Consider the following 18442-nt stretch of genomic DNA (forward strand, 5'->3'; position numbering starts at 1 on the left):
AGCTTGCCAGACAGGATATGTGTTCTCCCTTTACAGCATTTTAAAATGTTATTCAGGCTCTGAGTGCCACTTCAAAAAGACAGTTCCTATTTATTAATATCAGTTAACAACAAATGTTGGCAAAGATCAACTCTTGGTGGGGAATTTTCCAGTTCTTTCCCTCAGAAGAGCCATATTCAAATCCATATAATTCTGTCTGAAACACATCTATTGAATCATAACAGAAACATCTATTGAATCATAACAGAACATAAGTATAGCCAAAGAAACTTCTTATGTGGAATAAATATTGCTACTAAAATGTAATAAGGGTCTCATCCTGAGCAAGGAGCACTGAAATATTTGCCCTTGATTTTAATGGAAATGTGATCAGGCTTTTATAATCTTATAAAGTGGGCAAAGAGGAATTGCAAGGGGTCACATGGAGACAGCATATTTATCATAAGTAGAGTCTTGGATGGGTGTATTTTAATTCACTATTAATTTTCTATACATTGACATGTTTGTTCTTAAAACATCAGGGATCTTTCCTTATTCAGTTAGTTGCAGTGACGTTTCCTGACCAGCTGCACACTTGTGCCAGGGCTTGTCAACTTGAACCCAGAAATAGTGTGTTTATTAATAAATCATTGTCTTCATAAAACATATGAAAAATAAGTGAGAGTTTCTCAGTTTTTTTCAAAAGTAAGTTATATTGATCCTGCTAAAATAGCAAGCCATGCACAATCAGTCATGGTCTGAATATGAATATTTTCTTAGGCCTAGGATACCAGAGTGAAATAAATAGCAGTGAAATACAAATATAAGAAAAAAACTAGTTTGAGTCCTGGGCTACAGGTAAGTTTTTTTGCACTCATTTTATGTGGCCAAATGCCACTGCTTGCAATTTGACCATTGCTATTGCCTGGGCCTCTGGCTAAAAAATTCTTCCTTCTGTGTATTACAAAGTGTGATTACATTACTGAAGTCTGATCTCTGCTTCAGTGCCAAAAATTTACCTACTCAAATGACAAATGTTCTGCTGAGGGCAAGAAAAGCCAGTTGTTGGATTATTAAAATAATTGTTTCAACTAATGGAAGCAATTAGGAGTTAAATTCAAAATTCACTTAGTTAAGTCCTCAATATCCTCACTCTCCAATCCACTGTAGTTGGCCTTACATTTAAAGGCTGTGACCCTCTGGGCAGCTCTGGCTCCCACTGGCCTCACCTTTTCTTTGGGAACTGGAAGGAGAGGACAGGAACTGGGCCATGCTCAGAAGATGTATTCAAGCAAGAATTTGATATGAAAGTGGGGGTCTCATCTACCCCCACTTTCTTCTCTGCTCCCTACTTGCCAAATGTAAATATGAGCAAATGAAATCCAAGTTTTCCTAAGTTTCAGGCTACAAAATAAGTGCTGCTGTGCCTGTTGTTCACCATCAGGGTGGGAAACCACCCCAGCTGCAAAATAGGTCTTTCTCTTCAAAGTCTTGTAAGACTTTCCCTGCTGGGTGGGGATTTTCTGCCTTTCAGTTCTCAGATGGTGGGTTAAACAAAATTATAAATGGAAAGAAACAAAAACTAACAAAAAAAGCTGCCTGTGAAATACAAGGTATTTTTGAACAAACAAACAAAAATGTTCAAGTCTCAATATGGCACTTTTTCTGAGGATCCTGCTCTATTTTGGAATGCTCTTAGCAAGTTAATGTTGACTGCTTATCTATTTTAATGTCTCAATGAGTTTCTTGTAGAATGCAGAGCCAAGTGTCTGAACACATAGTTATGTATGCTCAAAGGAATTTAGGAGCAGGTATTAAGGTGCTACAGTTGTAAATGATGGCAGGATCATGTTCCTCAAGCCTGACTGTGTGAAACAGCATTAGTGGCACAGGCACAAGGCAGAGCAGTTGCTTGTCATGAACCAGACATTCAGTTTTGCATTTGGTGCAGACCTTAACAACTACTGCTCTCATTTATATTCACCACACACAAACCAGCCCAGACTAACAGCAAAACTAATCACAGTGGAGTGGAAAATTGTTGAAAGACTCACTGAAAGATTCCAAATGCTTTCCAGTCCCATTCTGCACCTCTGCAGCCCCATTCCCTCCCTCTCCTCTGGTATTCCTCTGCCTGGCAAACCTTCTGCCCAGAGTGCTGCCACTGATTTCTCGCTGTCCATTTCTTCTACCAATTGCTGCTGCCCCAGCTTCACTTCTCATTCCTTCCTTCTTCAAAATTCTGAAAATTTCCTCTCAATCTCCAGTTCCCACCATGTTTTTGCCAATGTTTTGAGTGTTTGTGCCCCAATGCAAGCTCCGGGAGAGGCGTGAGGGCTTCACCCCAGCTCCAACCATTGCAGTGCTTATCTCACAAAACATGGTTCTGCTGAAACCCCCCTGTCACTACAAACAGACCAGGGCAGTAGCCAACCCTGGATTGACAAATCAGACTGTTTTGGACCTCTCCAATAATATTTTCTCCTTCTGCTTAATGATTTTAATGTTAAATACTAAAGTGAAAGAAATTTATGAGCTGCTCTATTCTAGATTTTTTAGCATGTGTGAGTCATTTTTTGTACATTTATGCTGTAAAAAAAAGCCTTGCATTTGACCTATACTTAATTTTCATTGGTCAGAAATGAGGGACATGGCCAAAAAAACCACCTCACTGCCCCCAAAATGCTGAGTCACCTAGCAAATAATTATCATAGCTGGAGGAAATAGGAAAGAAGGACAGTGGAGGGAGAATCAGACCATTTATCTCCCTTGGAAGAAATGTTTTCCTATTCTTGAAGAAATCTATAAAGCAAAATGTCCTGCAAGTAACTCTTTTGTTGATTTTGTTTTATACTTGTAGGTCAGCTGGGTTTAGGGTCCGAAAATATGCAAATACCATTCAGCCTAGGTTTTTTGACCTTCAGAACAAACAAATTGCAGAGACATGTTTGGCCAAGCCATTTTTGCAGTGTAGATACTCCCTGTGTTCGTTTTGTCTTTTTACACTGCTGTGAGTTAGACTGGGCCCTGCAAAGGTCTGAGATCTGCACTGTGACTCTGTAAGACTCTCTCTGAATGATGGAGAACACTCATAAAACTCAGGTGGAATTTTCCTGGGTGCAGAAATGGCATAGGGAAGAGCTGGAACAAGGCAACTGCTGTGATCTCCTTGCAGTTAACAGACCAAAATGTAGCTGTCAGTACCAGTGTAAATAGCAGGGCATTTTGGCACAGAAATTGTCCAATTTCATATCACAGGCTTCTTTCCTCTATAGACCAAAGGGTTTTCTACATGGAGCCAGGGCATAAGTGAATATCCCTGCAGGACAGCCCAAGGCTGTACTAGTTCCCATGAACAGTTAATGAAGGCAATTGCTGCTGAGGTTTTTTCACCCTCTGCTTTTTTCTCATACTTCCCTTTAATCTGAGGCAACCAGGGCTAGCTCAAGCCTCTCTTCAGGTGGTGAATTCACTCAAGCCCTCTGAAACCTTACCCTTGCTCAGACAGCAGAAAGGAAATAATCAGCAAAGACTGCAAATCAACTGTGAGAAACAGTTTCTAAAGTAAATTCCCCTGAGGAGACAGAAAAAGAACTGTGTAGGTTGTGAGCAGCCATCTTCTGACTCAAAATGATGAAAGTTCTCTCAACAACTGTTAGCAATTCATGCAACACTCTAATAGGGCTGCAAATGGTTAAGTTAATGTGGATCACTGTCCATCACTCTTGTTCATCTCACATGAATAAATTAAGGACTTGATAGCAAAGACCTATGGCTACAAGCCAGGAGAAATTATGACAAAATCAGCTTCTACAGGACAGCAACACGAGCTGCAGTGAAATTCTGCTTACAGAGGACTAACTGATGCTCAGTGTCCCAGTATAGCTGGTATTCACTTTATAGGAAACCTCTGAAGATTATAGTCTGTGCTACAGTTGTTGCTGCATCTGGAAAGGAGCCACTTCCCTGCCATTTCACATCCTCTGAGGCAGGCAGCTGAGTCTGTGCTGCAAACTTAGCCAGGGAATCTTGCATCATGTTAGTCATTGTTGTTGGTAATTTAATGAATGTCCCACTGCCTGTATTTGCAGGAATCTGTTGCATGATCAGCTGGTACCACTGTAAAAGCCATCACACTGAATAAACTGACTGTCTGGGGACTGCAGGTTTGTTGTGTAGCCTCACACCAGTGCCTGGGGCATTCCAGCAGCTTTTCCCCAAGCAAACACTCTGAACCCCCCAAGCTCTCCTCCTGTGTAACCACAGTGATGTGAGTGTTGGCCTGAGCATTGCAGTACAAAGCCAATAGATCCGTGTATTTACAGCATTTCCCACCGTTCCTGGTTTGTAGCCTGTAAAAAGACAATATCCTATTAAAGCCCTTTATGCACTGCTGCCCTCTGCAAGTGCTTAATGCTCTAAAACCTCCCTTTCTCCAGGCAGCACTGACAGAACCAGAGGTGACAGTCTACAGCTGTGCTAAGGGAAATATAGGGGAAATATTAGGGAAAAGCTTTTTACAGAAAGAGTGATAAAGTTCTGGAATGGTCTGCCTGGGGAGGTGGTAGAGTCACCATCCCTGGATGTTTTTAAAAAAGCCTGGATGTGGCACTGGGTGCCAGGGTTTAGTTGAGGTGTTAGGGCTGGGTTGGGCTCGATCTTGAAGGTCTCTTCCAACCCAGTGATTCTGTGAATTCTGTGAATTCTGTGATGTCCTTCCCATGCTGGAACCCCCTGTGCTGGACTCAGCACTGCAGGTGGGGTTTCAGCACTGCAGAGCAGAGGGGCAGAATCCCCTCCCCCACCTGCTGCCCACGGTGCTGTTGATGCAGCCCAGGCTGTGGCTGACATGATGTCAGGCTCTGTATGAGTCTGAGCTTCTGAGACTGGCTGGAAAAACCAGCATCCCCCAACTGTTCACACTGCATGAAAAATCTGCATTTCTCAGATGAGTCAGAGGGTGATAGATACAGGCAACTGACTGCTAGGAAAATGTACCAGACACACTTGCATTTATGTAAGCAACAGAAACCAGCCCCAAACCCAAGAAAATTATGAAAGCCCCCTTGTCACTTTCAAGTCATTTGCAAAGACTGAGCTGTAACCCATTAAGATGCCACTTCCCCTTTAGAAGTAACAGATGTTCCCTCCTTATTTAGGTAATGCCCACGGCCCTTTAATTTTTTTCAAGCTACTGGTTCTTCCCCTACCAAAGAATGAAAACACTGTTCATTGCCAGATAATGGGGACAGCTTTTGCATTTTGTAATTGCATAAGGAATGGTATCAGCAGAGAAAATACTGGCAGGGCAAGCTGGCAAAGAGCTGCCTTACATGCCAAGTATTCACTCCTGCTGAAGAAAGTGTCCATGGGAAAGGCTGCCCAGGACTTTGCATACCTTGTAAATGTCACACATGCTACAAAGGGAACCTTTTACCTCATTGTTTTGTTCTCCACCCAACTCAAGAATGCTCTCATCTTTTAAAAAGCTAATAGAAACAATTTCTTGCTAATACAATTATCAAACTTTCTTCTCTTCCATCCATGCCTGAAAAATTATTTTATAATGTTGTTGACTCACTCATTTTCATCTTTCAACTTTTACTGTCTGACTTCTAGCTGGGTGTGACTCTCAGTGCTGTGAGTAAAGTTTCTAAGTAGAAAAGTCCCAACCCCTCAGTTATTTTTCCCCCAACAGCCAGCACCAGCATGTTCAGCAATGACCTTCCTCAGAGACTTCATCTCTGTCCTCATCCTGAGAAACCTGCTGGGCACAAATTCCATTCTAGGACTGCTGGATTTGGAATACCTGATATTACTTTGTGTTCCTAGGACTTCTTGTGTCCATCCATTTCAGTTCTCTCTCCACAGTCAAACTGAGTGGCTTTGAGACTGTAGTTGGGATTTTCTTTAATGTTTGAATAACATCCAACACAGCTGGGCATTGTTCCAGCCCAGTGCTTCTGGATGATACAGTAATAATACTGGGAGAATAACAATACGACTGCTACTGCTACTGCTGTTCTGGAGAACCAGAAACACACATTGCAGTGGCTACAGTTAGAGCAATGCTCAAGATCGATTTCCAAGTTAGGCTTATTTGTTTAATCTGTTTTCCTAAAGAAATGAGACAGGAGCTGAGGGAATGAACAGATTACTGAAAAAGGGAGTGATAGAGACCAGGTTTTGTAAATTCAGATGCATGTCAGGGTTGGCTCTATGAGTTGGAGTGTGGAAAATAAGAAGTAAATTGGAAGCTCAATTATTTCTTCAGTTTCTGTTTCAGCTGTTTGTGTTTTTCTTGCCCCTTCTCACTGCCTCTCTGCTTTGCTTTTCCCAGTTTCAAGTTTGCTTTTAAAAGAGAAAGTATTTAGGAGATTGTATAGCTCCTTGACCAGCTGCAGTGTGTGAATGAAGGACGTTGGCAATATGCAACACCAACTTTGTATTTAATTCACTGACATCTCTTCAGTATCAGTAGATCTCATTACTCCCGTGATCTAACACATGAATGTCAGTCCTGTGTCTCTTCTCAAGGGAAGGCACTTTAAATAATTGCAACACTGATATTAAAAGTATGTCACATCTGTAGTTAAGCATGAGTACAAAAACTTATTTTGACGGGGCCCAGAGGTAATGCCAAACCAGCCCAAGTCAGAAAATAGGTGGGTGACTGTCACAGCCAGCTCACAGCTGTGCCCTGACTCTGGAATTGCCAGTGGGGAAAGAGAGGAGCATCCGTGGGGTATCTGCCAGCCAGCAAAGACAGGCACTGGGCAGCCTAGTGTTTCCTGGAGGCTGTGACAGTTTCTCAGAAAATAAGGGTTTCAAAGAGGAATGGCGCAACCATAAAGGCCCCTGGCTGTTGTGTAACAAATTTCTGTTATGTCCCATAACTACAACTTCTAAGCCTGCAGGCAGGGCATTTTCCTCCTTGGCTGGCCCCACTGCAGGCACCCCAGCCCACTGCTCACTGCTGCAGCTGTCCCTGGAGCCAGCAGCAGCAGAAATGCCTGTTCAGAGAGGTCTGGGCTTGCCTCATGTGGAGCAGCCCTTGGAGAGCAAACAGAAAAGCATCCATTTTCCACTTGCTATTCAAAGGAAGCTAAACTTCACACAGACACACACACCCCCCAAAGGCAGCTCTGTAAGTTGCTTATGATATCAAAGCAATGCTACAAAGAGATGAGCTTGGAAGAGCTCACCTCTGATCCCTAAGCCTCAGCTGATCCATATATAAACTTTTAATCTTCTCAACTCCTTCATTTCTAAAGCCAGGTTTTGCAAAGTTTTTCCCTACAAAAAAATCAACTTCTACTCAGAGGACCTGTAATGAGTGCCATGAAATAGGGAACTATAATTTGCTCACATCACCAGACCACCCAGCTAATACTGTGCCTACTGTTTAAGATTAATTTCCTGAAACATTTAACTCAGGCATGAACACTTTACAGCTGTTACAGCATCAATCTGTGGGGTTCTTACATAGTCATGAATATATTTCAGACTAACAAATGACCTCACTTGAAATCCTGCAGTAGATTCTTGTGAGATTTGGCCAGACTACTTTCAACAGCTGCTGCAGAAGCCCACACAGGGGAAAAAAAAAAGCCCCTAGAGTTATTGACAGAGGTTGGATAAAGTGCTGTGAGCACCAGTATAAGCAGCCACAAACTTGCTGTTACCTCACCCACTCACTTCTGCTGGCTAATATCTAAATGCTGAATTGCCTTATCTCTCTTTGGATATTTGTTTGTATGAACACTGTTGGAATCCTTGTCTTGACACCTAGACATTAGTGAAGTGGAAATAAGCAACAAGAGATAAAATTTTAAATTAAAAAAAAAAAAGTCTCTGTTTGACTCAAAATTGTTTGAAATATGGATATATAAAGAGGGATTAACACATTCAGAAATACATATATATGTGTGTGTATGAAAGTTCCATGGAAAGATCATACTACTTTTTGTCAAATAAGGACTTCATTTAATTCATCCCCTTCCCCCAAACTCTAATTTTACCCAGCTGGTTGTGAATAAACACTGAATAACAGATGCCTCAACAATTGCAGTAAAGTCTACAATTCCTTGAGCAGGGGATGTTTGATTTCTTCCTAAGGTAATTTGCAGTTAGGATGATAATGTTTCATACTCTAGGAGGTGCTGTTCAGAAATTGTTTTAATGACATCCAATCTAGGCCTGTGAGGAGGCTGCTGCCTAGAAAGCAGTTTGAATGTGTTGCAGCTGAGCCAGTTCAGTACCTCTCACCACCTTCCCCTCTGCACGGGGCATTTTGATGGCTTTGATTCTGAACTCTGCCATCTCTATGCTGTGAAGCCTCATAAGCATAGATTACAAACTTTAATAGTAATTTACATATTGGTAAAACTGTAAACCTGTACCTATAGTAAAACTGTAACATTTCAAAATATTAGTGTCACTACAAAACTTGACTTTCCATCTCTTATGCTTCAAGAACTTATGCTCTGTGACCCCAGTAGCTCCTTTGCATGATGGTAAGTGCAAATACAAACCATAATGACCAGAGAGGTGTTTCTGTAACTCTTACTCCCCTTTTCAAGTCATGTTAGATCAGACATTGGATGGTAGTTTCAGGGGTGTTTGCAGCTGTCATTCCAGCAAGACCCTGTTTCTTTTTAGAAAACTTTTATGTAACAAACACAGCTGCTGCCTGCTACATATGCTTCCTGCGTCTGAAAACAGATCCTTGGTGGAACATGGGAGCTAAAACCCCCAGTTACTCAATGGTGATTTAGATTCATCAAAATAGAAAAAACATCCTCAGTGTGTGGTGTTTTCAGGGTCCCCGGATGGAGAAGGAAGGAATGAATCTGACTCCATGTTCTTAGAAGGGTAGTTTATTATTTTATGGTATATTATATTATATTATAATTATATTATATTATATTATATTATATTATATTATATTATATTATATTATATTATATTATGCTATACTAAAGAATAGAGAAAGGATGCAGACAGAAGGCTTAACAAGATACTAACGAAAAACTCGTGACTGCTTTGGAGTCCCAACACAACTGGACCATGATTGGTCATTAAGTAAAAACAATTCACATGTCGGATAAACAATCTCCAACTACATTCCAAAGGAGCAAAACACAGGAGAAGCAAATGAGATTCTATTGTTTTCCTTTTTATCTGAGGCTTCTCAGCTTCCCAGGAGAAGAAATCCTGGTGAAGGGATTTTTCCAGAAAATATGACAGTGACATCAGTGGGCATGTGGTGTTTGGCTGCAGCTTTCTTCGAGGAAGGGGGAAGAGAAACCATTCCATGCACAAGCAATGCCCACAGGTCCCCTCCCTGGCAGGGACCCAGCAGTCAGAGCAGCTCACAGGCAGCACAGTAGAAATGTGACTGCATGGCTTTGGAGCCATGGTACAGCTGGGTTTATTGCTGCATTTACAGGACATCACCTCTGAGCTGATACTCCCTGAGAGACAAACTGGTGCTGGCTTTGAGCTGGGAAGGTCCAGCAGCACACAGACAGAACTTCCTGACTCAGGATATTCTGATGGGGGTGTAGACTGGCTCTGTGCTTTTATCAGCACCATGACTGTGCTAAAAAATCCCTCTCCAAAATAAATGGGAACAAAATGACCTGGTCAGACTGCACAGGAGGCAGCAAGGCACATCCCAATAATCGGGTAGGAATTGCTCATTACAGGAGCTGCTCTCTGTAACAGAGCAAACCCTGTTTGTCTCTGTATGGCAGCCTCTGCACTGATGCATGCAGGCTACCAGGAGCTAACATGTTCTTTTTGGTATATTTAAAATATCAGTGTGCTGACATTCACATCCTGCTCCACAAGGCTTAGCTTCAAGCTGGGATTTCAGTGGCTCCTGTGAGTGCTTCAGATTGCATGAACCTGAGCTGAACACACCAGACTTTGCATGGGTAGCACAGATAGAGTGTAATGGGATCACAGCCATCAGAAAGGTAAGGAGTGACTGGCAGACACCCAGCAGACAAGGAAAGTAACAAATCTGCTCCCTTACTTCCACTTTCACACTCCTCTGTTTACATTACAAAACCTGCGTGGGAAGAACAGCAGGTGTCTTTCATCATGAAATCATACACGGGGACACACAGTGCCCTCTACATGGGCTGTGCCTTAACACAAACCTTTCTGTCCTGTTAATAAGATCCCCATTGTTAACCATAACTCAAAACCCTGATTGCCACAACAAAGAAAATATGTATTGATAGAAAATACCAGTGAAATGTTGTGGGCTTTCATGGTCTGCAGTTCATAGATTTATACTTGAAACTACTTGGAAAAGCAGATAATAATGTTCAGTATATGTTAGGAGAGTTAAAAGTAGTTCTGTGTACCCACAGAGGATGGGGAAAAGAAAGACGGAAAACAAGCTAAGTTTACTAGGACATGATGCAGAATGAAAATACTTTTCAGAGTTTCATAATAATCTTTCTGTAGTAAAAAAAGCTTTAACTTGTACCATCAAGATTCACAATAGGGAAAAGGTGTGAGTAACAGAGGTGTAAGAAATTTCCAAGCCTGGAACAGGATTTCTACAAGATTTTGTCTCTAAAAGGCATCTTCAATGTATTTCCCAAGTTCTCACTATTGTAAACAAGTGAAGGGAAGTAAGAGGAATTTTTTCTCAGTTACTTTTTATATTGATCAAGAACACAAAGCAAAAATACAACTAAGGCAAAACTTTATTTTTTTTGGTAGAAAAAAAAATTAAACAGTCACATAATTAAGCAGTATTTCATAGAGTTCTTCTGAAGCAGAACCTCCACCAAGCCTCATTAAGCTGATAGTCTTACTCAGTGCATCTGGTTTTCAAGTAAAGCAAAAATACCAAATGAGATTACAAGTAGCTATGTGGACTATTTCTTCTGATCATTGCACCTCATAGCCTTGACAGGGGCACAAAAGCCACCACTGTTTTTACTCACTTCTTGAACCATACTGATTATACCAAACCTTTCTCTAGTTGCTGCCTCATGTATTTTTTCACATTGCACAATCCCAAATATGAGTGAAACGAATGTATTTTTGTCAGTTCCACAATTTTGCTCTTGATGCTGGAACCTAGTTCAGAAATTCCTATCCTAACCCAAATAACGCTTAATTATTCATCTACATTGAAGGTCAGTACAACATACACACACATTTTCACACAACACTTGCCTTTGGCAAATGCAGCATTACAGTATTAATTTTACTTGCACTTCGGTAAAAGCAGAATTTTAATTGTCTGCAAAGCAAGATACTTTGAACATTATTGTAAACTACACATACACAGGGCTCCTTCTGTAGTGTCACACCAGCTACACATATACACAATTTAAGCAGTAAAATATTCTTTAGCTTGCTCTTTGCACAGGACTCTTGTCTCATACCCTAATAGTTATCTGAAAAACAACCCAACCCAAACCAAACTGCATAATAGTGCTTTAATATTCATTTCTTAAAATTCAAAAACAGCCCTACAGTACTGTTAGGCTGTTACCAGTCTCTTTCAAAGACATACAGTATAAACAAAAAATTCTATCCTTAAGCAGCATCTGAGAAAACAACTTAATGCAGCTGCCACTTAGTGGCAGCAATCATTTAGGCATTTTTGGTATTGATACATCTCTTTATCATATAATTTGTGCATTTATCAACAAAAATGTAGGCCCCAATCCAGCAAATACTTGCAGGTGTGCAAATGCTTTTCTTCCATATGGAATATTTCAAGTTAAGACTCATCAGATGAGCAAAGTTAAGAACTTGCATAAATCTTTAAAGGAGGGGAATTCTTAGTGCTGAAAACTTAACTGTTTTATCTCACAGGACTGAGATCCAAATAAAGACTTAGAGAATGTAGGAGAACTCCTATAAAAAACAGATATGTTACTTTGATAAATGCTTTCAAAGCTGACAAGAGCCTCTAGAAATGTCTGTGCCTTCCCACTGATCACTTTAATCCTACCTGGAGTATGGGTGCAGTAATATTGCCCTGGCTCCGGGCTACTGCATGAGGAATCAATAAAGTGCTTGTCACAAATTCTGCAATCATGGAATAAAATCAAATTTAAGTACCTTCAGAATGTTTTCAGATTTCTAAATGATGAATTAAGGGCTGGTGTCAAATCCCCAGCATGTTTCCCTGAATTGCTAACAAATATTATGCTCTTCATTTGAAGACAAATTAGAATTCTGCTAGGACTGGGTATATTTCACCTCTGTCCCAGCAAAGTCCTCCTCTGCCTCCAGGGGGAAAGCTTACCTGGATTTAGTGTCCATGTAAACGCTCATGCTTGACCAAAAAGTGATGCTCATGCAATTTCACAAGCACCTGCATTCCAAGGGAGAGTTTGCTTTAACCAAGCATGGAGAACCAATATTGTTTACAGAATATCCACTCTGAATTGTGTTCATAATTTTTTCCTAAAGGCACCATAATCCTGAGAGGTCTTGCTTGCCCTTTAACATTTACTTTAACATGTTTTGTTCCTCTGGAATAAAATACCTTTGATATTAGCTTTGACATAAATTCTACTGATCTTTGTAGCAACTTCTCATTAGCATACTTCTAAATATTTAAATTACTAAAATTTTCTCTTCAGATAGATATATATTATATATATATATTAAATTTCTTTGCTAGCTTTCAGATAACTAATCTATGAGAACTGGCTTAGACTGTATGCTCTCTGTAGAGAACTTCTGTATGCTGCTCATACAGAAACAAATAATAGTTTGAAATATTTAGCCATGAGTTAGGATGATTTATTTTTTAAAGGCTTCGGTGTTGCTTCTATCTCTCTCCCAGTCAGCTACAGGATAATAGCAACAGCAAACACATTGACAATGCAGTTCATGGTTCGGTTTTCCCATCTCACTGTGCAGGTTCCTGGAAGAGATTATTACAAAATTAAAATAGAATTCCACTGTCTTTACTACAGTCACTTTATTCAAGTGTAAATGATGCCAGATTAGTATGAATGATTTAAATTGCAATTTAAGGGAAATAGTAGTATGTCAGCTTGACTATAAAAAAACTAAAATCCTCAAAACCTTTTTATTAACTTATACATTGTTTGCTACCTAATGTGAGACTTGTAAGCTTAAGAAAGTTAACAGGGAAACATTATTCTTTAAAAGCTGGACTAGCAAAAATCCTTGAAATTCCCATACTGAAACTGGAATGACAATCAGACAAGAAATCAGAAAAGGAACTGGATCAAATATATTCCAGTGTACTTACTTTCTGCTTTCTTCCTCTTCTGCTGTATCCATGCCTTATAAGCAAAATACATATGAAGACTAAACTGTGCTTACTTAACTTTAAATTATGATTTCTTTTTAAGCTTGGTTGACTTTTTGAGGCCCTCTCTGGTTTTTAAACTTAAAACTTGGCACAGTCCTCTAAAAAGACCTTTCTGGATCTGTGACAGACAACAAATTATTTTAATATTGTTTCCCTTTGATAGTCTCAACCTGTGAAAAAATTTATTTAGAACTAATTTTTTGCAATACAATGCATCCAAAACCTGGCTGACAGGTACACAACTGAAACACATATGGTAAGTATGTGTATAACTATTTCTAGTACGTGTGTAACTATTTATATTTTTTATTAAGTTCTGTTCTCCTCCAAAGTAGCTGTCCCCTCACAGCAGGCAGATATGTTTAGGGCTATCCACGTGTATTTCCTGTGAGCAACATTTTCTGCCTCTTCAGCAGACAGAATTAAATGTCTTGACTCCTGTTTCAGGGTGAAAGGCTTTTATATTCCTGCTCCTCATAATTTACAAAGTAACTGCTCTTAACGCCTGAACTGACTGATAACATTTTTGCTGAGATTGTAAACAAGCACCTTATTCTCAAAATTACTGCTTCTACAGCCATCCCCAAAAATGTTCAACCCAACTACTACAGCTGAGCAAGAAGTAACATTTCTCTTGTTACAAATTTTCTGTTTGGGTGGGCATATTTACCATCAGTTGTGGTATCCCAGAAGCATGAGCTTGCTGTGTGAAGACCAGCTCCACTCCTCTGCATCACTGCACAGGTAACTGCAAGATACAGCCATAAAACCAGAGAATTAAAGCAGAAGAAGTGAATCATTCAGCATTTACAAACAGGAACCTGTATTACATTTCCAAAGGGCTGGCACGTGGCATTCAGCTAAGACAAAACCTTTTTTGACAACCCCTTTGGCCCCAGTATTTTCCTCAAGAACTTATTACTCATTTCACGATTATTTTTACTCACATGAAGACAACAGCTTGAACAAAATACTGGCTAATAGGATTATGGGTTTTATCTTTTAAACTACTTAGATAGGCTTGTGCCCCTCAGAATGGGATTGCAGGTGCTGTCCTCGCAGGTACAGCAGAAGTCACACTTGATGAGAGTTGTTTCAGACCCCTCTCTGAAACCCCACTCCATCAATGTGCAGCTTTTCTAGACTGACCTGCAATGGTCATAAAACCGCTGACAACCTGAGGCCAAGACTTTGAAAACAGAACAGAGTGCAAACACTTGCTATTACATCAACACTCCACAAAAGGACCAAAATGGGTTAAATTTTCTTATTTACCTTTTTCCTTCCACATGTATACACATAAATATAATAGGACATGACTTTGCACACAGGACTAAAGTCTTCCAGGTGTCTCTAGAGGAGACTTAATCTGATTGAAAATTTTATTAAAGATAGCAATTTTTTTCCTGATCTGATACTAAAAGGTTAATATAATTGTCTAGGGGCTGCTTAACAATCATGAAAGACCATGTAACATGGAATCTGTGTTAAGTGTTGCCAGCATGCTCAGCCCAGGTAAAACTTCCACAGCTTTACCACAGGTATTTCTAAAAATCTCTGCAACAGAAGAGTTCAGGTGCCTGCTCTGGTTTGTTTATAGCATTCCCCTGAACCTTTCAGCAATTATTTATTGTAACTGCCAGTACTACAAGTAGAGCTGCTTGTACTTACCAATGTACTTATAGGTTTTCCCAAGTTTCACCAGATGGGTCAGTGACTGTTCTACTATAGCAGCAGTCCATTGGTTGACTTTGTTTTGATTATAATCTGCCTTGCCTAAAACATTCTCTATGCACTAGAACAGAGGGAAAAAATAGTTAAACACTTAAAAATGTAGAATTATTAAATGTTTTGCATAATCTGAGGGATATTTTCTGGCAGTTAGGTTACTTTTAATCACTTGAGCTCATTAGGTATCAGCTGCTGAATGGGAAGTAAAATGACCCTTCTTGGAAATTTATTTTTAGTACATATGTACCACAATATTACAGGTATAAAAATGACTAAACATTTCTTGCAGGAAAGGCCTTAGCCATATGTTTTGGGTACCAAGTGAATGGATCTTTTTGCCAGTGAAGATCCTAACACATGCCACTGTTCCTAATGACTGCCAGCTCCAGTTTGGCTGTCAGAAGCTGCTGTAATGGGGATGGCACTACTCAAATCGATAATATCAGCTTGGGCTGGCCAACCTGTCAGAGCACATAACCAAAAGTCCAAAACCTTCAGAGATAGAGTGACATCAGTGAAGTGCACATCCCTGCTTAAAAGATAGGGAAGATACTCAAGGGTCATATCTTGCAGCACAAGAAACAGCTGAACTGTTGGAAAATTGGATGTTCTCCCACAGCTACAGATTGGCAAACACTTGCTTAAACTTAAAAGGATTGAACAAAAATCCTTCTCTCAAACTGTAACCCTTAAATTGCATTCTCTGCTCTTGGGAAATTCAGAATTATGTGCTGATGGATACTTCTTAAAGCTGAGGAATTCACTTAAGGAACACACACCTGGGAAAAGGTAAGGGAAGTAGAACTGTGTTCTGTGATTCAGTGTTCTATGATTCCCATGCACTAATCCCTCACTAACAGGCTGTGTAAGAGACCTGTGCCCCAGATTTTGAAAAGCCCAGTTAATTCTGACCACGCACTGTAAAAAACTGGCCAAAGGAGTCAGTGGAAACAGTCACAAAACACAATGGAAGACAGAAGAGGGATAAGACCCCTCAGGGATTTTGGTCCTTCCAGAGACGTACCCAGTGCTGAAGCTCCTTGGCCCTGGTTAAGCTTCCAATCAGAGGTAGAAACACTTGGCTTTACTCCCAGTGTCTGGAGACTGTGTCACACCGTATTTGGCTTTACAAGGCAGGGGCAGTTACATAAAGGGCTGAACTATTGTTTATCTAACATCCTAGAGCTTGCTTTTGTGTACTGGAGCAGCTTCAAAAAGTGCAGGTGGAAAAGGACCTGCAGAGTCCCTCTAGAAACCCCTCTCTCAAAACACTATTTCCCTACAAAACCTGAGAGCATCTGTGAGCCACAGACTTCTCATTAATCACTTTCTAGTTACTACGTATTTAATTTACACTATCAGACTACTCACTTTCATCCTATTCTTTCTCTGCAAAAAATGTATTTTAAAATCTAGAACAAGGAGCTCACAGAGTGCAACCTCCCACACATGCCAAGGCTAACTTCCAAGTCTGATAACTCTGTTCAAGGCCTTGTCCAGTCAAGTTTTAAAAATCTCTAAGGATGGAGACTTTGCAAGCTGCCCCTACAAGCTCTCCAGTGATTAGCTTATCTCCAGCTGGATAAAGGGGAAAATATAAATTGGAGTGAATTTCCCTTGCAGCTTGTGACTGTTACCCTGACTCTTTCCACTGTAATGCAAATCTGGCTCCCCTCTCATCTTTATGTAGTTGAAGACATCAATTAGATGAAGCTTAAAGCAGCTCCAAGTTAAACTCTGTCTTTATATAAATACTAATTCTATGTAAGCTTATATTTATCTGGGATGGTCAAGGAAAATAACTGCTTTCACTACTGTGCAAGGTATGGTAAGAATTTCTTCAAAACACAGCTGTTAGCTAAAACCTACCTCCTTAACTATGTTGTGGGCCTCATCAGCATTGAAGATCATCTGCAATAGAAACAAATTATTATAATTATTTCTGACAGAAAATTAAACAAATTATAGTTTTACTCTGCAGCACACATAACGATTAGGCCTTGCGCCTGGTTATTTGCATTGTAGTCTGCTAGTATAATTTTAAAATCTTACTTTTTTTCCTCATCTCCATACATTTGTTATTTAGCATTGCTTTACTAGTGATGGTTGAGAGGGGCCAAAAACTCAGACCTCAGTGACCTTTGAAACAGGTTCACTTTACATTTTCTGTAAATTCCACCACGTCTGTGCTTGTCACAGGAATACTCCCCAGAAAAAAATTAAACGACAATTTCTTTTCTCTGGGTCTTAATCTGCCTTTTTATTGGAGTCACAAACTTGCTAACCCACAGGTTACATTTTGCTTCCCAAGGGCAACACACTGTTTTGTAAACCTAATATGTAAAAGACTGGTTTGCACAGTCATTACCTTACCCAAGCACCTTTCTCAAGCGCAGAAGAATTTTCTAATTCCTCCCATTTTCTACTCCTTCCTGCTCACGGGCACTTGGCTTGGCCCACAAGGGAACCATGGCACGTTCCCTTGTACCACCCGCCTCTGCACAGCCATGAACTCCCAACACTCGGGCAGGGGCAGAAACCTCCAGGGCATTCATGTTAAAGTTGCTTGGAGTTTTGCTTGATTTTTAAATGAAAACCGGTGGCCAGAGCCTTGAAGCGGCGTCCGGGGAGGGATCGGCTCCTCCGCTCGAGCAGGCAGGACCAGCTCGCAGCGCTGACCGGGCCCGGCACTTCCCGGGATTTTCCCATGGAAATCGGTTTTTTCCCCGGAAAAATGGCCGCGGTCTGACAGCCCCAGCGGCAGCGCCCCGCGGCTCCTTCCCGGAGGGAACACCCACCCCGCGGCCCCGGCCCCTCAGGCGCGGCGGGGTCGGGCGGGCGGAGGGCCCCGGGCACAGCGCCGGGAGAGGCGGGGGCCCTACCTCATCGTTGTGGGGGTGAAACTCCTCCATGGCCCCGGCGCGGGCGGCAGCCGTTCCGGCAGCGGCGGCAGCGGCGAGTCCTGCGCGGCTCCGCCTCCACCGGGCGGGCCGGGCCGGGCCGGGCCGGGCCGGGCGGGGCTCCGCCGCGGGCCGGACGCGCTCGCGGCGCGGGGCCGGGAGAGGCCCTGACGGGCCGGGAAGGGAGGGAATGGAAAGGTCCCCAGCACAGCAAGGACAGGGACGTGTTGGAGCCAGTCCAGAGGCGGCCACCAAGTTGATCAGAAGAAGGGAGGAAAGGATGAGAGAGTTGGGATTGCTCAACCTGGACAAGAGAAGGCTTGGGGTGACCCAACGGCGGTCTTCCAGTGCCTGAAGGGAGCCTAAAGGAAAGAGGGGGCAAGACTATTTACAGAGCATGTGGTGACAGGACAAGGAGGAATGATTTCAGACGGAGAGTGTAGGTTTAGATTAGATATTAGGAAAAAAATTCTTCCCTGTTCGGCTGGTGAGGCACTGG

At 41.4% G+C, this 18442-nt stretch overlaps 1 protein-coding gene across 1 annotated transcript; it reads right to left on the reverse strand.

Annotated features, from left to right (window-relative positions):
* Positions 1–10688: 10688 nt before the first annotated feature.
* Positions 10689–18020, reverse strand: DYNLT3 (dynein light chain Tctex-type 3). The gene is made up of 5 exons (XM_030235014.1): positions 17926–18020; positions 16913–16954; positions 14984–15107; positions 13983–14060; positions 10689–12895 (listed from the first exon to the last, which is right to left on the reverse strand). The coding sequence occupies exons 1-5, from the start codon at positions 17953–17955 to the stop codon at positions 12819–12821; spliced, it is 351 nt and encodes a 116-aa protein (XP_030090874.1). The 5' UTR covers positions 17956–18020; the 3' UTR covers positions 10689–12818.
* Positions 18021–18442: the final 422 nt, after the last annotated feature.

The sequence above is a fragment of the Serinus canaria genome, chromosome 1 (assembly GCF_022539315.1).
Source record: "Serinus canaria isolate serCan28SL12 chromosome 1, serCan2020, whole genome shotgun sequence".
In the NCBI taxonomy this organism is placed as follows: domain Eukaryota; kingdom Metazoa; phylum Chordata; class Aves; order Passeriformes; family Fringillidae; genus Serinus; species Serinus canaria.